The sequence below is a fragment of the Homarus americanus genome, unplaced genomic scaffold (genome assembly GCF_018991925.1).
Source record: "Homarus americanus isolate GMGI-L3 unplaced genomic scaffold, GMGI_Hamer_2.0 scaffold48016, whole genome shotgun sequence".
NCBI lineage: Eukaryota > Metazoa > Arthropoda > Malacostraca > Decapoda > Nephropidae > Homarus > Homarus americanus.
Window position 1 is genome coordinate 585,205 of NW_024755055.1, and position 20,097 is coordinate 605,301.

Here is a 20,097-nt window from a genome sequence, read left to right on the forward strand (position 1 = left end):
GATAAAATACAGCCTTTTATAGTTTAGTACATTGTAAATAGAAAGAATATCACAAAATACTTATTATAAAGATATTCAGTAACTGAGAACTGGTCATAAGATGTGTCAAAATGTTCTCTCATGGTTTCAGGTCAAACAGGCCCCAACCCAACCTGACCCCCAATTCTACTGGTAAGTTTTTCTAATGCCGGGGCCTCTTAGGGCTCAAGCCACTTTGACCCGTTACCTTCTTCCGTGAGTGAGATAGTCAGGATCTGTATTCTAGCTAATGCAGCTGAACACAGAGCATCTCACAAAAAAGATAAGTGTAAAGACTTGAATTAATTAAACAAAGTCAAAGGTGACTGATGCTTCTTTCACTGGTCCTCTTATAAACTGCTATAACAGATGCATTCCATCATGGTATTCCATTTCATAACAGCAACATGTCCAACTGTCCATCATGTAAAGTGTTCTGTGAGAAGGCCGAGTCTGCTACCCTTACCATTAACAGTTGGGGTGCTAAAACTCCCTTAAATCCAGACCAATTCAACCCAGGAGTGGTCTGGATAAGTGAGATGTCTAGATTGGATCAAAATTCCTTTACATCAGTTACTTTGTTCAATAAATATTTAGATATAACCAAAAATTATAACACTAACACGCACAAAGACACGATCACGGATGAGAGTGTGTGTGGCGGTGTGCACATAAACATAAAGATTATTTAACGTTTTTCTTTCTAGCTCATACAAGATCTATCCCACAACAACAAAGGATGCACCAAATTAGCAACACACACTCCCCAATTACTCTCTATCATTTTTTCTTTCTCGCTGCACAACTGACACGTAAAGAACTTATTATATTCCATTAAATCAACACGTCAACAAATATAAAAGTGAATAATTACCAATACAGGAGGACGCAATAAGGTTCTGGAGTCTGCCCGTACGAATCTTGAGACCATCACAGTAGCCAGACTTGAGCATTGCTAAAAGATCCAGCAACTCACGGAAATGAACATCCCTGGAGAACAAAATATAGATTACCTACAGCACACTCAGTAGGGTTTTTCATATTGTTATACAGAAAAACCCTAAAGGAGATATGAAAAAAGTATAAACCAAGGCTTATGTGATTTGGGTCCTTAAGCAGAAGAGGCTAAGATACTTTATATAATACTGAGTTAATAATATTAGTACAGGTATTATCAAACAAAAGGAGATACTATGGGACTTGTAACTTCCCAATAATATGGAGAAAAAAGAAACAAAGAAAACAATTTTACACACCTCATATGCTCCTCTCGGATAAGAATGCAAACAGTGGGGCGACCAGACAACCTCCAATATTTCCCGACAAAGTGAAGTTCTGTCTTTATGTCATCTATGAGAAGAGCCATGTCATGTGAGAGGTAGAAGTCACTTACTTCAAACACCAGAGGATAGCACAGTACTGTCTGCCCACAAACACGATATATCTGTCAAAGTGGGAAATAATAGTGAGACTTGTAATCAAATTCAAAACAGTATTTCTTTTATAATCTTGCTTCTATGAAAAAGAAACAATTCAGTCAGAAAGATCAAGAATGAGTAAATGGTCGAGTAAAATAAGAGTAGGTAGTGATAGAAGGCCAAGAAACAAACTGTATATATTTATACTTTTATCATGTCCTCAACACACAAAAGGAGACTCCAAACACCCTTTATCCTTGTATCTCCCAGAGTCAGTTCAGGTTCACTACACTAATGCTCTCTAATGAGGATGTTACACTATATAATTCAATTGATATTTTTTTTACCTCAGTAGTCAGTCCATTCTTCAGGGTAGCTCTTATAGAACCTTTTAAAAATAATAAGAATAAATCTATTACCCCATATTTTAATTTTCAATGTCTTTTTTAAGGCTGCATGAGGTACGTACAACAGTCGTGCAAAGTGAGTACTGTATAAAATAACAATTAAGAGATATATACTGGTAACTGATGATTCAATGCAAGTCTTTGGTTATTCCCCAGTTCATATGGATTTTCTTTTGTAACTTGATTGAGGGTTTTTACACTTTAGGAGAGATCTCAGAATTAAAGCCATATTTCAGCTTCAAATTTCAATAACTGAATGTTGTCTAAAATCTCTCTATTCTCCTGTTACCTATGTCTCCTACTGAGTTCTAGCCCTAGTGGACATAATCCATTTTAACTATTAAGACTCATGAAGACAGGTCCATTTGGATTGGGCTCAAATCCTCATAGTTAGGTTAGGTTGAAGCCCAGTATGGTTGGGTTCCATTTAACCAATCACTGTAACATACAATCAGTCATACAATTTATATCAGCATTTAGTAATAGATATAACATTACATTACCTTGCTCGTCCCTAATGCACCAATGGGCCGAGTTGGACGACCTCCCAGACCTAATTTTTCGCTGACGCCAAGATTTTGATAGACTTTGACCAATTCCTTGGGAGGCCAAATTTGTACTGGTTCTACTTCATGTGGAGTCTGAAATATATATGTATACACAGATAATACAGCAGGTGTATTTAAAAAATATTAATGGATATGACATAAAGACAAGAAAACCTGATACTCCCACCATATTCTCGGTCTGCTCTTGGCTCTCCTCCCCTCCAAATTTACACTCGTGCATCTCTTAACTCAATTGATCTCATCCATTCTCTTCACATGCCCAAACCATCACAGCCTAACTCTACACATAACTTTGCCAATACTCTCAATACACAGCTGCCCTCTAAGCTCTGAACAAGTCCTCCTGTCTTTGAATTGTAACAGTTTATTTCGCCAGAAAAAAATACAGATCCAGAGTGGATAATAATAACAATATTAACATGGCTGAGAACCTGAGCTCTCAGCATTACATTGCATATTCACCTCTATATTCTCATTTCAGTTTGTTCAAGCCATTATGTAATCTTCTTTAACTGACCATGTTTCACTGCCATACAACATTAAACTTCTTACGTCAGTTATATACATCCATACTTTCATGAAGAGGGAAGGTCCTCTTGCCGTCAACAATGGCAGCAGCTTCCTAGATTTCCTTCAGCCACATATAACTATTGCTACTGAGCTTGTTTCAGCACCCCCTCCAGCACTGATCACGTCATCCAGGTAACAGAACTCGTCAACAAAGTGGCAAAAAGAAACTTGCCCAGTTTCACACAATACCCATTCATTACACAATAGTTCAAGAAGAGTGGACAACTCGCCAACTGCAATGCCTAACCATTACCTAGGAACCCGATCCGCAAATCGATTAACATCCAGGTTCCCAATTACTGCTGGGTAGACAGAGGCAAATGGCATAAAGAAATTTGCCCATAGTTTCACACAATACCCAACCCATCACACAATATCCTAACATCAAACCACCTGATACTCTCTGGTCATACGTACATATCATTGCCGTTGGTTAATTTGCAGGAAAACACAAAGACCACACCTGAGTTTGTATACCATATGTTGCCATCATCGCCTGCAGTCTCATGCTCTCTGCAATCAGGACCACTTGTACTACTAGATCACTTGCTGTTCCCTGTAAAAAAATATTATAAGGAGATCTGAATTACAGGTTTGCTATATTATACAGTATTATAATCTAAAGTTTTAAGCATAATGTTAAGGTGTTTCATGAACTGACAATGATCAAAGTAGGTATTTCAGCACAAAAATATCAATAAAAAAGTGATTTATTAATAATGTTAATGCCTCTATCTATCAGGTAACTAGCGATGTGTTTACTTCTGGTGATGTGAGACACGTGATCAGGAAGGATAACTGGTCAATGGTCAGACAAAGGTAAGGATTAATAAGTGCAGCATGCTTTATAACCACTTCCTGACCACTCAACATTATGGGCACAGCTGACAAATTCCACCATACTCGAATAATTTCCATTTTATGCTCAATATGAATACAGTGTTGTGGTGGATTTTTTGGGTGGATGAAAAACTTAGATCACTTTGCCCAGACAGTGTTCATCACCAGAGAACAAGATGAGAGGACTAGATAATGCCTTCACTTAACCTTATTAACAGAACAATGATAACTGTATATTGATGTAGAAGCTTAAACCAACTTAACATCAAGTCAAACATCAGTGATAAATCTATGAGCACATGCTTTATTCCATTCAGGAGTAATGTGGTAAAAGATATGACACATAATTAAGATTAAAAAGTAAATAAAGCAGTATAATGCAAACACTTATCAATTTGGTATGAGCCAGTGAATGCATGGCCTTGAGATGTGCTAGTTCTGTCAATGTAATTTATATATACAGTAGTGTACAGTATCACATAATTCTCCTAAAATTTTTAATATTCAACCCAAGTTCTATAAAATACAATTTGAGGTATGTACACAAAACTACAAAATTACATTATGAATTATGAGACAATTCTGACTGTTAACCCCTTAACTGATATCGTGTTCAGATGATTTAGCACAAAACCACCATCACCATTTTAAGACAATTGGCATTTGGTGCCGTGAATTTAAAGCTGTGCCTAAAATCATACTGTACCATGAATGGAAAGTCGATCATTGGAATTATTTATGCCTCGTCGCCCTCCCCCTTCCTCCTGCCCTCAGTGGCCCCTCACAGAACTTTAAAGTTACATTTCAACTGGATTTTCTACGTATGAAGTCTGCACGAGAATAATAATAATAACCAAATAGGGTGACTGGGGACATAATAATGCTCAATGTTAAAAAAGTTTGTGGTCATCCAGTCTCAAACATGTGCGTCTTAATGTTAACACGTACAGTACACGTCCATAACTTACAAATTTCTACATTTACGCTAATCACGGCTTATGGTTTTAGCTACACTAAAGAATACCCAAACAAATTCATGGTTACCTAAAAGATGTTTTAAAGTATATAAACACAACTAAACCTGGACACCTGTATGTGGTGAGAAGCAGTGGTTGCATTTTTGGATGAGAGAGGATGTCACTGCTGAAATTTACTCACTGGTACACAATAGTACGACAAGAGATCAATCCCTATATTACCAAAACCTACTGTATTGACGACTATATACTGTAAACAAATTTATCTTTACAGTGAAATTATATTAATTTCAGGTGGCTGACAGCTGTGGTGTTGGCAGCTGGAAATAGTCATGCCTTAGCAGTGAGGGAGCAGAGCCAGTCCAGTGCATGCAGACTCACTTTCTTTACCAACAATGCTTGGCTAATACAAGCAGCAGAGATTTTTAGTTCTCGTGAGTACAGTACAGACTATATACAGTTTCCACTATCACAACAGAATTCATGTTTTATATTATCTAGTTACACTTTGGGGTCAAAATTCTTTGGGCTTGAGAACATCTCGGTGTATAACATTGGTTTCTGGGTCAACAATTTTTTATCTGGAACCCTTATTGGCTTTTAACACAAAAGTCTATGGGGAATTGGATCCCATTTGGCAAGGATTCACCTAACAAGCACTGTTTCAAGATTATATCTCTCTTATTAAGTGGGACCTTAGAGTATAGGAAATTTAATGGCAGACAATAAATTACTTGAGCCAAAAAATAAATTACAATTACATGACTTTACAGAAATATCAATAAGTTTGCAATAAGTCATCATTGCTCATAATACTGTACAGTTTCTAGTCATCTCTACTTATTTCTAATCAATGGGTTTTATTTCATCGAGACAGAATTCTAATAACCTAATGAGATCTTAGAGGTGACTGCCCTCATAGTCAGTAAAATAATATAAAGTGGTAAAATATGTGAGTACAGTGCTAAAAAAAAAGACCATCACAAGCTATTTTGATGATAAACCTAATGATATGACTTTTATTCATTAATATTCAGTGACAAACATGCCCAATGACTCAACATCCACTAACCAGTTTTTATAATCTAAACATTAACAAAGTATTATTGTCATTCTATTCTAAAAATAAAAAAATAAATGATCAAAACTGCTGGAACATCATAAATAAATAAGAGGAAATACCACCATGCACCACATTATTTGTCTTATTAGTTTATACAAGGAACTTCTATAATTCCCGAGATCACAAGCACCTTCACAGCCTAGAGCTTCCACTATGGCCACACCAATCCAGTGCTACTACAGAGAAGATATGGCATCACAGGCAACTTATATGCACTACCCTGTACAGAAGCAATAGTAGTTTGTACTTACTTTGTGATTCTTGCTCTACAAAGGGGTGGAAAAAGCATAAGATTTCATAAGATTTTTGAGTTGATGATCCACATAGCACAGGGATAATACAAGGGGAAATAAGTAGAGCATAAGGATAATACAGGGGAAAATAAGTAGAGCATCAGGATAATACAGGGGAAAATAAGTAGAGCATAGGGATAAAACAAGGGAAAATAGGTAGATTTTTTTTTATCATGATTATGGAAATACAAAAGGAGTTAAAAAGATCTCAATGGATGGTTCCCAATTATATATATATATATAGTATAGTATATAAAAAGACTATGCCACTCGTCAATCAGCAAACATTACTTAGCAAGGAATATACACTCGCAAGAGAGCTTCAATAACTTCAACAACACACTCACAAAAGCTCCATGCTCACATACCACCATAAAGGAAGAGAAGTGATGCAAGCAAACAACCAACAGTTAATTCTACTCAAGTGCCAGTTAGTTAAGTGAAAAACTGGCTCCCCAAAAATAGGAAAGGAAAATAAATATATAAAAATAATGGTGACTTGAGAAAAATGAAAAGTGTGCTGATGCATCTTTGTTCCTTCTGAGAAATAGTGGATGACGTATAGAGCACCTTAGAGGGATAGTGCACGGTGCAATGATACATCCTGGTTTCTTCTCAGAGGGACAGTGTATCAAGGTAATTCATTTTCTTTTGCAGAATGGGAGTGGGAAGTGTACTGGTGCCTCTTGTTATCTTTTGTGGGATACTGGCTGGTGTATTAATGGATCTTGTTTTTCTTTACGGACAGAGAACAGTACGATAGACAGGTACAATACAGAGCCTCAAAAACAGAAATTTTCCTCTCTTGCTTACTCAAGTTTTGCTTACACTCACACATACATACTCAGCTGAACATTTGTTTTACTTCTCATAAAACAAAATTAAGAATACACTGTTGCTTGTTTACTTCTCACAGGTCCAGGTGACAATAACTAATCCCTGGCATAAATTTGGTACAGTAACTCAAATGTTTGGATGAATTTGACCAATAATAATAATAATAATAATAATAATAATAATAATAATAATAATAATAATAATAATAAAAAAAAAAAAAAAAAAAAAAAAAAATAATAATAATAATAATAATAATAATAATAATAATAATACTACTAATAATACTAATAATAATTTTCAAGCTACAAGAAAACTGTAATAATATTTTAATACAAATTGATATAAATAAAGTAAATCAAAGCATTTGGTTATTTACTCAATCATACAATAATCAACTCTGAGCTCTCAACTTATAAATACATCATATTTATTGTATGTGTTTATTTAAAATGTGTACAGAATGATGTCTTCTATATTTTGTTATCTTACAAGTAAAACAAACTTCAACTGAATTTGTGGGGAAGTAAAACCTGATGTAGACTACTGGTAAGTCTGGGGTAACATGGATGACCCCAGACCTAGGGAGACTGGTAAACCCTCAAAACTGGTTGTTTTTGTCCCAAGGATCCTGGATTTGAGGGTCTATATACCTGTATTAATTGCATCCTGCCTTCTTGTTTTAGCATTAAACATATAAACTTCATATAGTGAATGTGAAAGATGATCCCAAAGGCCTGACAGCCCATTATAGGTGGTGCAAGTACAGAACACTAGACTGAGCCTTCTTTCAGTATACAAGGAGGCAGTGTGGCCGACACTACACTCGAGTGCCTTAACAACTGGATGAACTTGGGGTGCCGAGGGCATGAACTAATTACCCTAAGGTAAGAGGTGAGTTGCTGTATCCATTTGGGCACCCCACCAAGCAGATATATTTAATGAGAGAAGTAAACATAATGATAAGAGTTAAAAATACTATACTTTACTGTATATTAAATATATACCTGTACTGGCAGTCCTCAATTTTTCAAGATCCAATTTACAAAATTCCCGAGTTAAAAAAAAAAAAAAAAATATTTGCCCCGTATTCCGATTTACATAGAAAAAATCTGGTTACATAATTTTTTTTTCATATATTTTTTGGAAGCATCAGAAGAAGCCCTGAAGTGCTGGCACAGGCACTTCAGGGCTTCCTATACTAGACCTGGTCAGTTTATAGAAACAATTGAACTAAAAACAACAGAGTAGTGTACTATATCAAGTGTGGTTAATTAATGTTTTAGTTATCATGACTCACAACATCACCTGAAGCAGTGGCAAGATGCTGACTCAAGATATTTTGACAATGGGAACAATGATGTGTTAAGTACCTCAGAGTTTGGTCTAATGTCAGTGGAGGAAATAAAATGTTAAATGAATAAGTCTATAATTTCTTCTTCAAATTAAACCTCATCAAAAATAAAATATAAAGTGAAAGCGAAACATCTCAAAGTACAGTCTCCCCTCGCCTTACGACGGGGTTCCGTCCCAACGACCAGGTCGTAAGTCGAATTGGTCTTAAGTCGAAAAGGGGAGAATAATACATAGAAATTCTAAATTGGGTGTCTCTTTTTCTTCTCAGCACCACGAGAACTCTCACTTTTACAATTGCCAGCCATTTTAAAGGTATTACAAACGAAAATTTTGTCAGTACACAGCGCAATCACTAACGTCGGGACTCGAAAATACGTAACGTGAAAAAGATTTTATGCGACCGTGGCCGTCGTATGTCCGGGTTGTCGTAAGTCGAGGAAAGGAAAACACTGAGCGGGTTCAGGTACATTCAGGAGCCGTGCATGCCCAGTATTTGCCAACAGTGCGTGACAGAGACGTGATCGATCGTCGCTTAGCGAGCCGACCTTTTGGTGAAGAATATAAAGGAAACGAAGTCGGACCGATCGCCAAGCGGCAACAAGCCGATCAGTGGCTAAGAGGATAAAAAAAAAAAAAAAAAAATAACATTCCAAATAACATTTAAGTGTTCTTGCTACTGTGTAAAAACATTCTAATAGAGAAATACCATATTATAGCTCTGTACAGTACTGTAGGAAGCTGTGAAAATACCTTTAATATAATTCTGATATTGTAGAGGGGAGGATGACCTTACTGAATATGATTTTGACAAGGACATTATATATTTATGGTACATATTATACAATCAATGGAAGAAGGAAAAAATCATTTATAATAAGTAAGGAAATACACGATGACTACCGAGTATGCATGGGGAAGCAGATATATTTAATGAGAGAAGTAAACATAATGATAAGAGTTAAAAATACTATACTTTACTGTATATTAAATATATACCTGTACTGGCAGTCCTCAATTTTTCAAGATCCAATTTACAAAATTCCCGAGTTAAAAAAAAAAAAAAAAATATTTGCCCCGTATTCCGATTTACATAGAAAAAATCTGGTTACATAATTTTTTTTTCATATATTTTTTGGAAGCATCAGAAGAAGCCCTGAAGTGCTGGCACAGGCACTTCAGGGCTTCCTATACTAGACCTGGTCAGTTTATAGAAACAATTGAACTAAAAACAACAGAGTAGTGTACTATATCAAGTGTGGTTAATTAATGTTTAAGTTATCATGACTCACAACATCACCTGAAGCAGTGGCAAGATGCTGACTCAAGATATTTTGACAATGGGAACAATGATGTGTTAAGTACCTCAGAGTTTGGTCTAATGTCAGTGGAGGAAATAAAATGTTAAATGAATAAGTCTATAATTTCTTCTTCAAATTAAACCTCATCAAAAATAAAATATAAAGTGAAAGCGAAACATCTCAAAGTACAGTCTCCCCTCGCCTTACGACGGGGTTCCGTCCCAACGACCAGGTCGTAAGTCGAATTGGTCTTAAGTCGAAAAGGGGAGAATAATACATAGAAATTCTAAATTGGGTGTCTCTTTTTCTTCTCAGCACCACGAGAACTCTCACTTTTACAATTGCCAGCCATTTTAAAGGTATTACAAACGAAAATTTTGTCAGTACACAGCGCAATCACTAACGTCGGGACTCGAAAATACGTAACGTGAAAAAGATTTTATGCGACCGTGGCCGTCGTATGTCCGGGTTGTCGTAAGTCGAGGAGAGACTGTATATACAGTATACAGTATGCACAGAGCAGTAGAGCTACTGCTGGTGTGTCACTACCAAAGTGAGACCATATGTCTTGGCTGGGCCTCACAGTCTCACACTGCATCACATTAGTGGTGCAGTTTCTCACAAGTACAGTATAAAATTATCACTGAACTATATGCAATTCACTTAATGTGTTTATTATTGGCTTATAATCATTATGTACATCAATTCTTTTTTTTTTAAGCATGTTTTGTTGCACTTTCAGACATTTGGGGATATTTTTTTTTAGGAATGTATCTCAGCTTTTGTAATGGAAGTCTATGGCAAATGGGATCTGATTTATGAAAATAAATTTCATGAAATCTATTCAGGAGTGGAAACCTTTAGTAAATTGTGGACTGCCTGTACTAAATACAAAGTAATGTTCTGTATACCTATACAGTATATATATGCTTTAGTGCCATGTTTGGTATGGGAGTAAAAAATGATACTAAAGTAATAATAAATACTGTATAAACAATAATAGGAAAGAAGGAATGCATTTAATAAGCAAAAACTAATGAACATAATATAGGAAGACAAAACGAAGTATTTGGGAGAACGAACCAAACTACTGTGTACAAGAACTGTGTGAACGGAAATATATCTAGTATGGGAAATAATTATAATTTATATGAAGAACAAATAATAACTAAAGATTTATAAAAATAACTCAAACACTGTTATAAAAAATATATATGCAATTTATTTAAGAGTTTATCCATCAGTGTTTGGTGTCTTCAATAACTCCCTTGCTGGAGCTACTTCAAGTCTCAAAATATTATATACAGGTTACAAATAGTCATGCTAATGCTTATAAATTAAGAAACATTAAGTTGATTATTTGTAAACATCAAGAAAAACCGGTATTAAAAAATCTTCATTAAATTTTGAGCTTATTAAGTGAGTCTTAGGTAATGAGAATTATTATTTGTCCATCACATATACTTGATGAGCCAGGGAACAGCCTCTCTCGTGACTATATGCTCGGGATCATCTCTAGTGCTGGACAATGCGTACGGGTAGGATGAGGGTGCCACAATGTTAAACACTGATGTAGGCAGATATCAAACGGAAAATATCAAATCTAAATGCACCCTCTCCTTACCTTTACAAAGTACCTTGAACGCTTGTTAAGATACAAGAAATGTTCAACTTTCAGTAAATGAATATTAAAAGGAAATCATTCAAATAAACATGCTTATATCTTTGGAGGAAAAATACCTGAAATTATAAGAAAAAAATCCTGTTTCAGGGGAAAAAATCACAAAAAACACAAAACAACACTGGCCATCATTTAATGTACAGGGAATATCAGAGATTAATTGGTTACCAACACCTGGAAAATAAATAAAATCCACTAGCTATTGGTGTATGTATACCTGTTGATATACAAGTAGCACAAAAACCTATCATACCAAAAAAAAAAAAATCAAAGAAATGGATAAACAAACATAACCACACAACTCTCATGAGGGATCAACATCAGCTGGTGCAAGGAAGTCTAAAATATTAGTAATGAACTGAGGAAAGAGCCAGCCTTCTCATTTTCAAGCTACTGGCATCTCAAGTTTACAGTGCTTATAACTATCACTGAAAATCATACACAAGATTAATGTTTAAGTAATGAGACTGGCAATTTCTCTTTACCAAACTTGAATTATTGTGTTTCTGTCTCTTGCTTCCCTGGTAGTGGAGGACCCCTGACTCTCCCTACCATCTAATACTCCTTCAACACCAAATGAGAAGACTGCCACCTAAATATAACTCTAGCCAAAAATAGGACTCCAAGGGTAAGTTAATGTAGACATCCACTTCTCATTATTTACAGATTAATATGGAAACATTAACAGCTGTTGACACATTACATTATTAGAACTGTTATGATGTTCTCCTTCATTAACTACTGACATAAGGCTGTGTGCCATTATGACCTTATGGATTACAAGGTACTTTTGAGATGAAGGCAGTCATAATAAAAATGAGAAAATTGTATTGAAGGGAATCAAATTTCACTCAGAAATTATATATATGATCAATGTCAAATTTACCCCAGCCCTTATAGGCCCTAACCTTAGTAGGCTCCAACCCTACCCCAGTAGGCTCAAACCCGAATGCTATTAGGCCACAATGATAATGGGTACCTTAGGAAGTTAGGCTAGGCAAAGGCCCATTTGATCATCAACTATGCATAAGTACAGTAGTCATGAATGTTTTATTTAAGTAAGAGCCAAATCAGTAGATTTCTTTTGCACTGCTGATGGTTCTGGAAGTGGACGTAGTATAAGAACTAAAATGTTTGGAGTAGAATTGATATTTTCCATCTTATTCACAATGTGAGAAAAGGCACAAAATTTCAGTTAACTCTCAAACACATCCTCAGCCTCCTCTTAGTATTAAATGGTTCCTGGTAAAAACAGAACTACAGTACTTTAATAATAACACTATAGTTGATAAGTATTTTCATCGATGTGACAGAAAGAGATGAAAGCAAGAGAGAAAGGTGGTGCAATGGGACACAAGACACTGGGAGGTACAGTAGCTGCCATTTACTGTTGGGATTTCAGAAGTTGCAAAGATTGGAAGAATGTACAAAGAGAAAGTTGAAATAATAAAGATAAATAAGATAGGAAAATAAAAAGTAGGAGGCAAGGTATTTCATTATGTTTGGGAAAAGTGACAGCAAGTGAAACAATTAGTGATGAATTCAAACATAGACTAACAGAGCAAAAGGAAGTACTGTAATACATTCAAAGAAAACTTGAGACAGACAGACAAGAGACTTATGTTAAAGGAAGTAACAGTTGGATATAGAGAAATCATGAGTCAACATTATTATAAGAGCATAAAACAATGACTTGTGATGTACAGGTAATTAAAAGAAGCAAATTAGATGGAACAGAAATGATGTATACTTGATAAACATATTTACTATTTTCAGTTCCTGGCTATCAATTCTCTTTCCTTTTATAACTTCCTTCACTCACCCAGAAAAACAATACTGTACAGAGTATTTGTCACAGTCAGAGGCAAACCCCACACTCTCTCTAGCTACCGTATGGATTGGTTACCTGCACTGTGAATAAGTATTTGAAGAGGCCGAGGATTATGGTGGTCCCTAAGTTAAGTCTTTAAACAAACACAAATAGAACAATCTAGTCCAAAGATCAATAAAGGGTGGAATCATTTTTCTATTACCAGATACAGTGGGGTATGCTATAACGAACGGATCCTACTACGAATATTCCTATAACAAACGGTTTTACCTATAAAATTGAGAATGTTATAACGAACGCAACTCCTACAACGAACGCGGATGAATACCGGACTATTTCGTCTGGCGCATGAATATTGTTGTACCGCTGCTTCCAGCAAGAGTGTCAGGCGCCATATTGGTTCATTGTGTAGTCAGTGCACCACTGAACTTGTTGAAATTTCGTCTTTTGATGTGGAAATTCGTGTCATTTGTATAACTATTTTGTTATACAAGTGTACAATTGTAACAATGAATCGTCAAAAGTGAGTGAGAAAGGTAATAACCCTTGAAACTATGAAAGAAATTATAAATAAACAGACAAAGTGCCTGTAAGACAGTCACCAAAGAGGGCTAGGAAGGATGACTCCTCCCCTTCCACCTCTTCTCCATAATTCTCTCCTCCACCCCTCCTCCTCTGCCTCCTGTCCTGTATGCTGAACAACACTAAGGTAAGATAAAGTACCGTATTTTTTACAATTTCCACAGATATTTTTCAGTGTTAAGTGGTTGTATTTGGGGGCCTGGAACGGATTAATCCTATAACGAACGAATGCTATAATGAGCGAGGTTCTAGAACCAATTAGATTCGTTATAGCATACCCCACTGTAAAAGAAAATTCGATTCCTGAAACAAATTGAACAAGCTCAGATGTCAGTTGAATTAGAATCTTGTTAGACATAAAATTGATCTATACTTCACAGACCATCATCCATTTTCCCTTTTACAATTTTCATCTTTTTTATTGTGGCTGCTAATACAACCGCATTTATAAAGCCAGTTCAGTTTCATCTACATTACACCTCCGACATGCAATGCTACTTGCACCTTATGTTACCGCAGTTACCGTGTCCTGTGGAAAGGCACAGTGAGTAATATCTGGACACACCAAACCTTCATTTATCTCATGTTATCTTTAGGAAAATAATCAATATTATTAACTATTTCAACTCTATGATTAAAAAGACTTTATAACTGGACTAATTTCTTTCAGCTTTCTGAGATTCTTACGGTCAAATGGAAAGATCATCACTAACTTTTGAAAGGTTGTATTATTAAAGAACTAATCTGTATACAGTACTACACACTGAACTACACTGGCTGCAAAAAAAACTGATACCTGTTAGCCTACAACAAGATTAAACTGATACTGAAACCAAATGTTATTAATACTGTATGGAAAATGCCAAGCCCTATCTACTGTATGTATAAATCCCTATTAAAAAAAAGAATCAGCCTACAGCTCAAGATTTTATAGAGGAGGAAGGGAGATATATTATCGTAATTAGTGAGAGAATACACGTCACTGCTCATATCTCTTGTTTATGTTAAAAAATTCCCTTTCTAGTTATGGGTCAAGCTACAGGGTTCAGGGAATTTAACACCATTGAAGAAGTTGGACTTATTTTTCATTCACAAAACTATATTATGGTGAGTCAGTCCAGATACTGAGAGGATTTATGGGGAGAGAAAGAGATAAACAGAGAGAGAGAGAGAGAGGAGAGAGAAGAGAAAAGAAGAGAAAAGAAGAGAGAGAAGAGGAGACAGGTAGGCCTCTATACCATCACTGTGCTACAAGACTAAGAGGGAATATTACATTATATAAGATTTATCACCACATGGAAATCAGGAATGTTTAGATGATAAAAAAAAAGGAAACAAGAGATTAATGTACAAACTGATAATTACTATAATGTATAAACATGATGCATCAAGTGAATGACATAAAAAAAATATGTAATATACCCATTCCTGTATTCTATGAGGTAAGACACTTCACTTGAAACTGAAGCGGGGTCATGAAGATAACAATAATAAGTAATTTTTTTTTTAAAGGGGAGGGAAACATTGCAGTAAGTGGTCACTCCTCTTACCTCCATGTCTGACTAATGTACCGTACTTAACACTGCTCCCTGTATGATGGACCTACTCGGGGGTATCAGAGAGCCGGTGGGTCTGACTTAATCAACATATAAGTATTGAGAGCATAACTACTGTAGGGGGGGAGGGGGGGGTGGTGTACCAGTTCATACAAAGATCTTTTAAATTTACACCTACAAGCTCAACATTATGACTAAAGATGTATTATTCAGATGCCTATAGAATTCAGAGCCAATTAGGGATGTGTGACTATGACTTTAATTAGTTTACAGTAGTACATCAAATTACTGAACAACTGCATCTCTTAACTATTAAATTGGACATGTTTTTGAGGGGTATTATATTTCACAAAAAATAATACAGGTTATCCTCATATATTTCAGAGGTTGTGTTTCCAGAGAAGGTCAACAGAAGCACAAATGGTATAAACAAAGACAAGTTTTTCCAGTAGAAGGGAGGTTATGTTCCCAGCCAGAGTCCCCATATACTCTTTATCACCAATCCATGCTATTGTTTTCTGTATGAGGAGAGGCCAGCAGGGAGGATGATGTACTGATGCCAGACTTCATAAACAGATGGCTAGTCAGGCCTGTCAGTAGCTTCAAGTATTTCAAATAATAATTTCAAATATTGCTATCACTTCCTGGTCCATTGTTTGAATAAAAAAAGTGGTGCTGGGTGGTATAAGGATGACTCACATATTAGGATACAGATCATTAAGGTGTGAAAGGTGACTTGGGACATTACAGTATTCACAAATCAGTCTTCAGGATATTCTAATGTTATGTTATGTCCAACAGAAAATTGGATTACCAGAGAACAGGACAGGAGAGGCATAATCAATTGTTGTCTGGACGATGAGGTATATGAAAAGTGGGATCAAAGAGGTTCCTTTTAGGCCACAGGTGAGGAACTGGAGGGGTATAATTTTGTAGCCAGCATTGAGCTATGTTATGGAAGAACAGCAGTGGATGTGGTGACCTTTTAATGGTCTCAGACAGGTGTTTACCCCCATATTATGAGTGTGTGAGGTTGTACTGTATAGGGGAGAGGGGTTAATAATTCTTCAATAAATCACAAAGTCTGCTGTTGTGAACCACCTGATGCAATCATTAGTCCAGTAAAGTGATGTACTACTGTAACCTATAGAAGTGCCTGTTATGACAATATAAGCTTTAATATCCCCAAATACAAATAAACAAAACTATACCAAGAGTCCTACATATCATGTTAATCAATCAACAAAAATTTAGTACAGTACAGCATTTTTTTATAATTCTACTTACTGATAGAAATTGTTACTCTTAAAAGTATATTTATATATGATTCTTTCCCACTCGAAGAAATGTTAATTCTGACAACATCTACACTGTACCCACTGACAAGCATTAACTAACCTGAGCCTAGTCATGACCACCTGAAACCACACCCAAATAATGTGTCATCCATCAGGATATGACGGACCCACTTTTCTTAATTGCAAAAAAAAAATACAAAAAAAATCCTATAAATCAGATGCTAAAAAAATAAAAACCCTTAAAGAGGATGGACATATGGCCTAGAATTCTCGATACATCAGAAAACATAAAATATCCCAACATTCAAAGTCTTTTCCCTATTAATAGTAAACACTCATACACTCATGATTCATCAAGCCTATAACCCAAGATCATTCGAGAACCTTTCACTTGTCAAAGATTTTACCATACTCAACATCCAACTGTCCTGCATTTAGATTCTACCACAATTGACATTTCACTCACAATTGAATATTTACTAATATGACAATAAAGTAACAGTACATTGATAATAAAATATACAGGTTCTACTTATTTAATCAATGTTCTATTTCTCTCTCTCAAGAAAATGATGAAGGTAATCCCACTTCATTTACACTCACATAATACAAGTAATAGCTTTTCATAATATATATAAGACACACTAAATGTTAATATTGTGAGCCATAATTAAGAGAACTTACCTGGAAAGCAGAATAGCGGCCACCTTTACGGGGACGATTGTACGACGGAAGATGACGACGGATGAGGTCTAACTCGTTGATGTGAAGGAGGTTATCCATGAGCAAGGAGGCAATAATCCATATACTCTGACCCCACAAGAAGAGATTCTTTGGAGTGCCTTCAGGGCTCGACTGACGATACTAAGAGGGATAAATTCACACATACTTATTCTTGTTCCTGACCAATGAAGTACAGTGTCAAAGCTCAACATTATGGATACCTGACACACATACACAAGGAAACTGTTGAGCCTGAAATATATATAGGATCATTTTTTGTTTATTCTAGAACCCTAAATGATTAATATATTTGAGTGACTACGTCGTTGCGAAGAATAGAAATGTTCTTTGCAGTGATCAGACTTTTTTCCTGCTAAGTTTAAGATTCCAGTTTCTGTACGTCCTAAAACATAGTAACCATTCAAGGTTCTTGAATATAAAAGTGACAACGTATCTAAATCTGTACCGTGTTTATATTTTTCCCGGGTACTGTACAATACTTTACCTGTTTACGGAACTGTCAATTCTTTTTCTCAAATTTCGTCATATCTTACATCTACTGTATTAAGTCATTTTACACTACACTATGTTATAAAGTATTCAAAGACTTTAAGGTAAATAATGTCAATTCTCAAAAATATTGCAGCTGTATTATAATATTTGAGTCTAAGAATACTCTGACTCTAAAGAATATTGTAATCTACTGTACACAAGACCATCATGAGTTTACTGTATGTAGAGAAGCATCAAGGACTTAAACCCACCTGAGAGCCTGGTTCAGCCTGCTCATCCTCCACGTTGTCTTTGTGGACAAAGTAGTACATCGGGATCACTGGATCTGTTAAGTACAAAAAATAATGTCTTCAGTTGCTTATTTAGGTCTTGTTTTATCAAAGATTATGATCAAACATTACATCTTCTCTATAACTGGTGATGCACAAATGGAACCTAAATGGCATCAAGACAGCATTAAGACCACTGTAATGTATATTAGAGCAATATGAATTTCCTAATTCGTTGTTAAAGAAAAAAAAAAGCAATGGACAGATTTTTGAGAACCTGGCAGCAGATCTGTTTGCTTGCCTAAATCTTAATATGTCAAATGAAACATCTTTAGTACTACAGAGAAGGGAGGTTTACAATATACTATGCATACGCTTGTAAATGCTACTGAACATTATTATTTTCTATGGTAGGACAATATCTAGGTTATGAGATTGACAATGTTGCCAGAAAGGTGAGCAAACTGCTGACAGAACCACAGCAGAGTTCACAAGTCTTTGCTTAACTCTAGCCTAAGAGGAGAGGAATCATTGTTTACTGAACTCCTGTTGTGATGCATCAACATACCAAGTTTAATTAAAATCCATTAATATAAATTATCATGTTTACAATCACCAGCAGCATGGACATACAACACCGTGTATTCCCCCATGTCCTCTTCCCAAGATGACAAGGAAGAAAAAGAGGAATGTCCCAGCTGTTGATAATGTAACCAAAAGTATGTAAAATAGATACTGTAATTTCCCTTTTCTTGAGTTAATAATAAAGTTTCTGTTGTTGAAACTATATTTAGGTGTCCCTGTTCTGTTCCATTCACTAAGACCAAATGCAGATGGTTCACCACCTATGGATAAGTATTCATATGGTACATAAAATTCTTGGGAGTAAACACGAGGACAATTGAGATATGGGCAGCATTATAACTACAGTATATCCTATAAAATATCTTCAACTGGGTAAGATATGAAAGAAAGAGAAATTCCCCCGTGATTGTTATAATTAAGGGAGGACTACTAAAGATGTCAGTGGTATTCCTAATGCTACCTAAAGACCCACAGGAACAGAACAGATACTGGTAACTACACCTGGCCTTCATCTCAACTGGAAACAGAGAATATATACATTACCTCCCCACTTATCTCTCTTGACCAGTGGCTTTAACTTGTTCTTGTACTCCTCTACTTGTTCTTCGTTATTCTTGAACATGCCCTCTAGGATCATGTACAAGTAGAACAGTGGCCATTGACATTCTATCTTCTCAAATTCCTGTTCAAAAGATAAAGTCAGTCATAATATTGCACAATAACACAAGTACTTGAAGCAGTTAAACAATCAACACTCAAGAGACTATCTATCTGATGTTAATAATAAGAGTTGCATTTATAAAACACATATACTCTACCCCACAAGTGCAAAAACCAATCAGTTTGATAGTCTATTTACGTATTTCAAAAAAACATAATACTTTAATAATGATAATAATAAATCATTGCTCTTAACTAAATACTTTTTCCTTAATCCTGCTGACAACTTGGGCAACAGTGTATACATGTGAGTGGAGAGGTACACATGAGAAATGAGGATAAAAAAAAGAGGTGCAAATTATTATCAGACAACTCATGAACCCCTGAGCGAAAATGACTTAATCCCTTATGGATGATGAGATAATGCTTTAAGGTTGATGACTTAACTCCCTGAGTATAAAAACTTACTCCGTTAATTATAATAATAACCCCATACGGTACAATACCTTTGTTTCTGCACTGTGATAAAACCTCCTCCTCTTGTCTTCCAAAACTGTTCCATAACCATCCCGGTGAAACCTCTTAAACCCATATTTGCCTTCTAGGGAACTGATGACCTGGAGAAAAACAGTGAAGTTAAACCAATAATATGTCTGGCCCTGATAAACCTCTCACCATGACCCCATATTACAATAA

General features: G+C 35.6%; 1 protein-coding gene across 8 annotated transcripts in view; it reads right to left on the reverse strand.

Annotated features, from left to right (window-relative positions):
• LOC121856255 (probable phosphorylase b kinase regulatory subunit beta) overlaps positions 1–20,097 on the reverse strand; it is a 52,317-nt gene that overhangs the window by 23,985 nt on the left and 8,235 nt on the right. For 3 of the 8 annotated variants that reach the window (XM_042351645.1, XM_042351644.1, XM_042351652.1), the window contains exons 8-17: positions 19,908–20,018; positions 19,285–19,423; positions 18,139–18,212; positions 17,336–17,515; positions 11,328–11,348; positions 6,174–6,188; positions 3,446–3,538; positions 2,347–2,484; positions 1,275–1,462; positions 893–1,008 (exon numbers count right to left, since the gene is read on the reverse strand). In XM_042351645.1, coding sequence (XP_042207579.1) covers positions 893–1,008; positions 1,275–1,462; positions 2,347–2,484; positions 3,446–3,538; positions 6,174–6,188; positions 11,328–11,348; positions 17,336–17,515; positions 18,139–18,212; positions 19,285–19,423; positions 19,908–20,018 — 1,075 coding nt within the window. Of the gene's footprint in view, positions 1–892; positions 1,009–1,274; positions 1,463–2,346; positions 2,485–3,445; positions 3,539–6,173; positions 6,189–11,327; positions 11,349–14,320; positions 14,327–17,335; positions 17,516–18,138; positions 18,213–19,284; positions 19,424–19,907; positions 20,019–20,097 lie in introns of all 8 variants that reach the window. The other 5 variants (XM_042351647.1, XM_042351646.1, XM_042351649.1 and 2 more) reach the window with 5 other exon arrangements.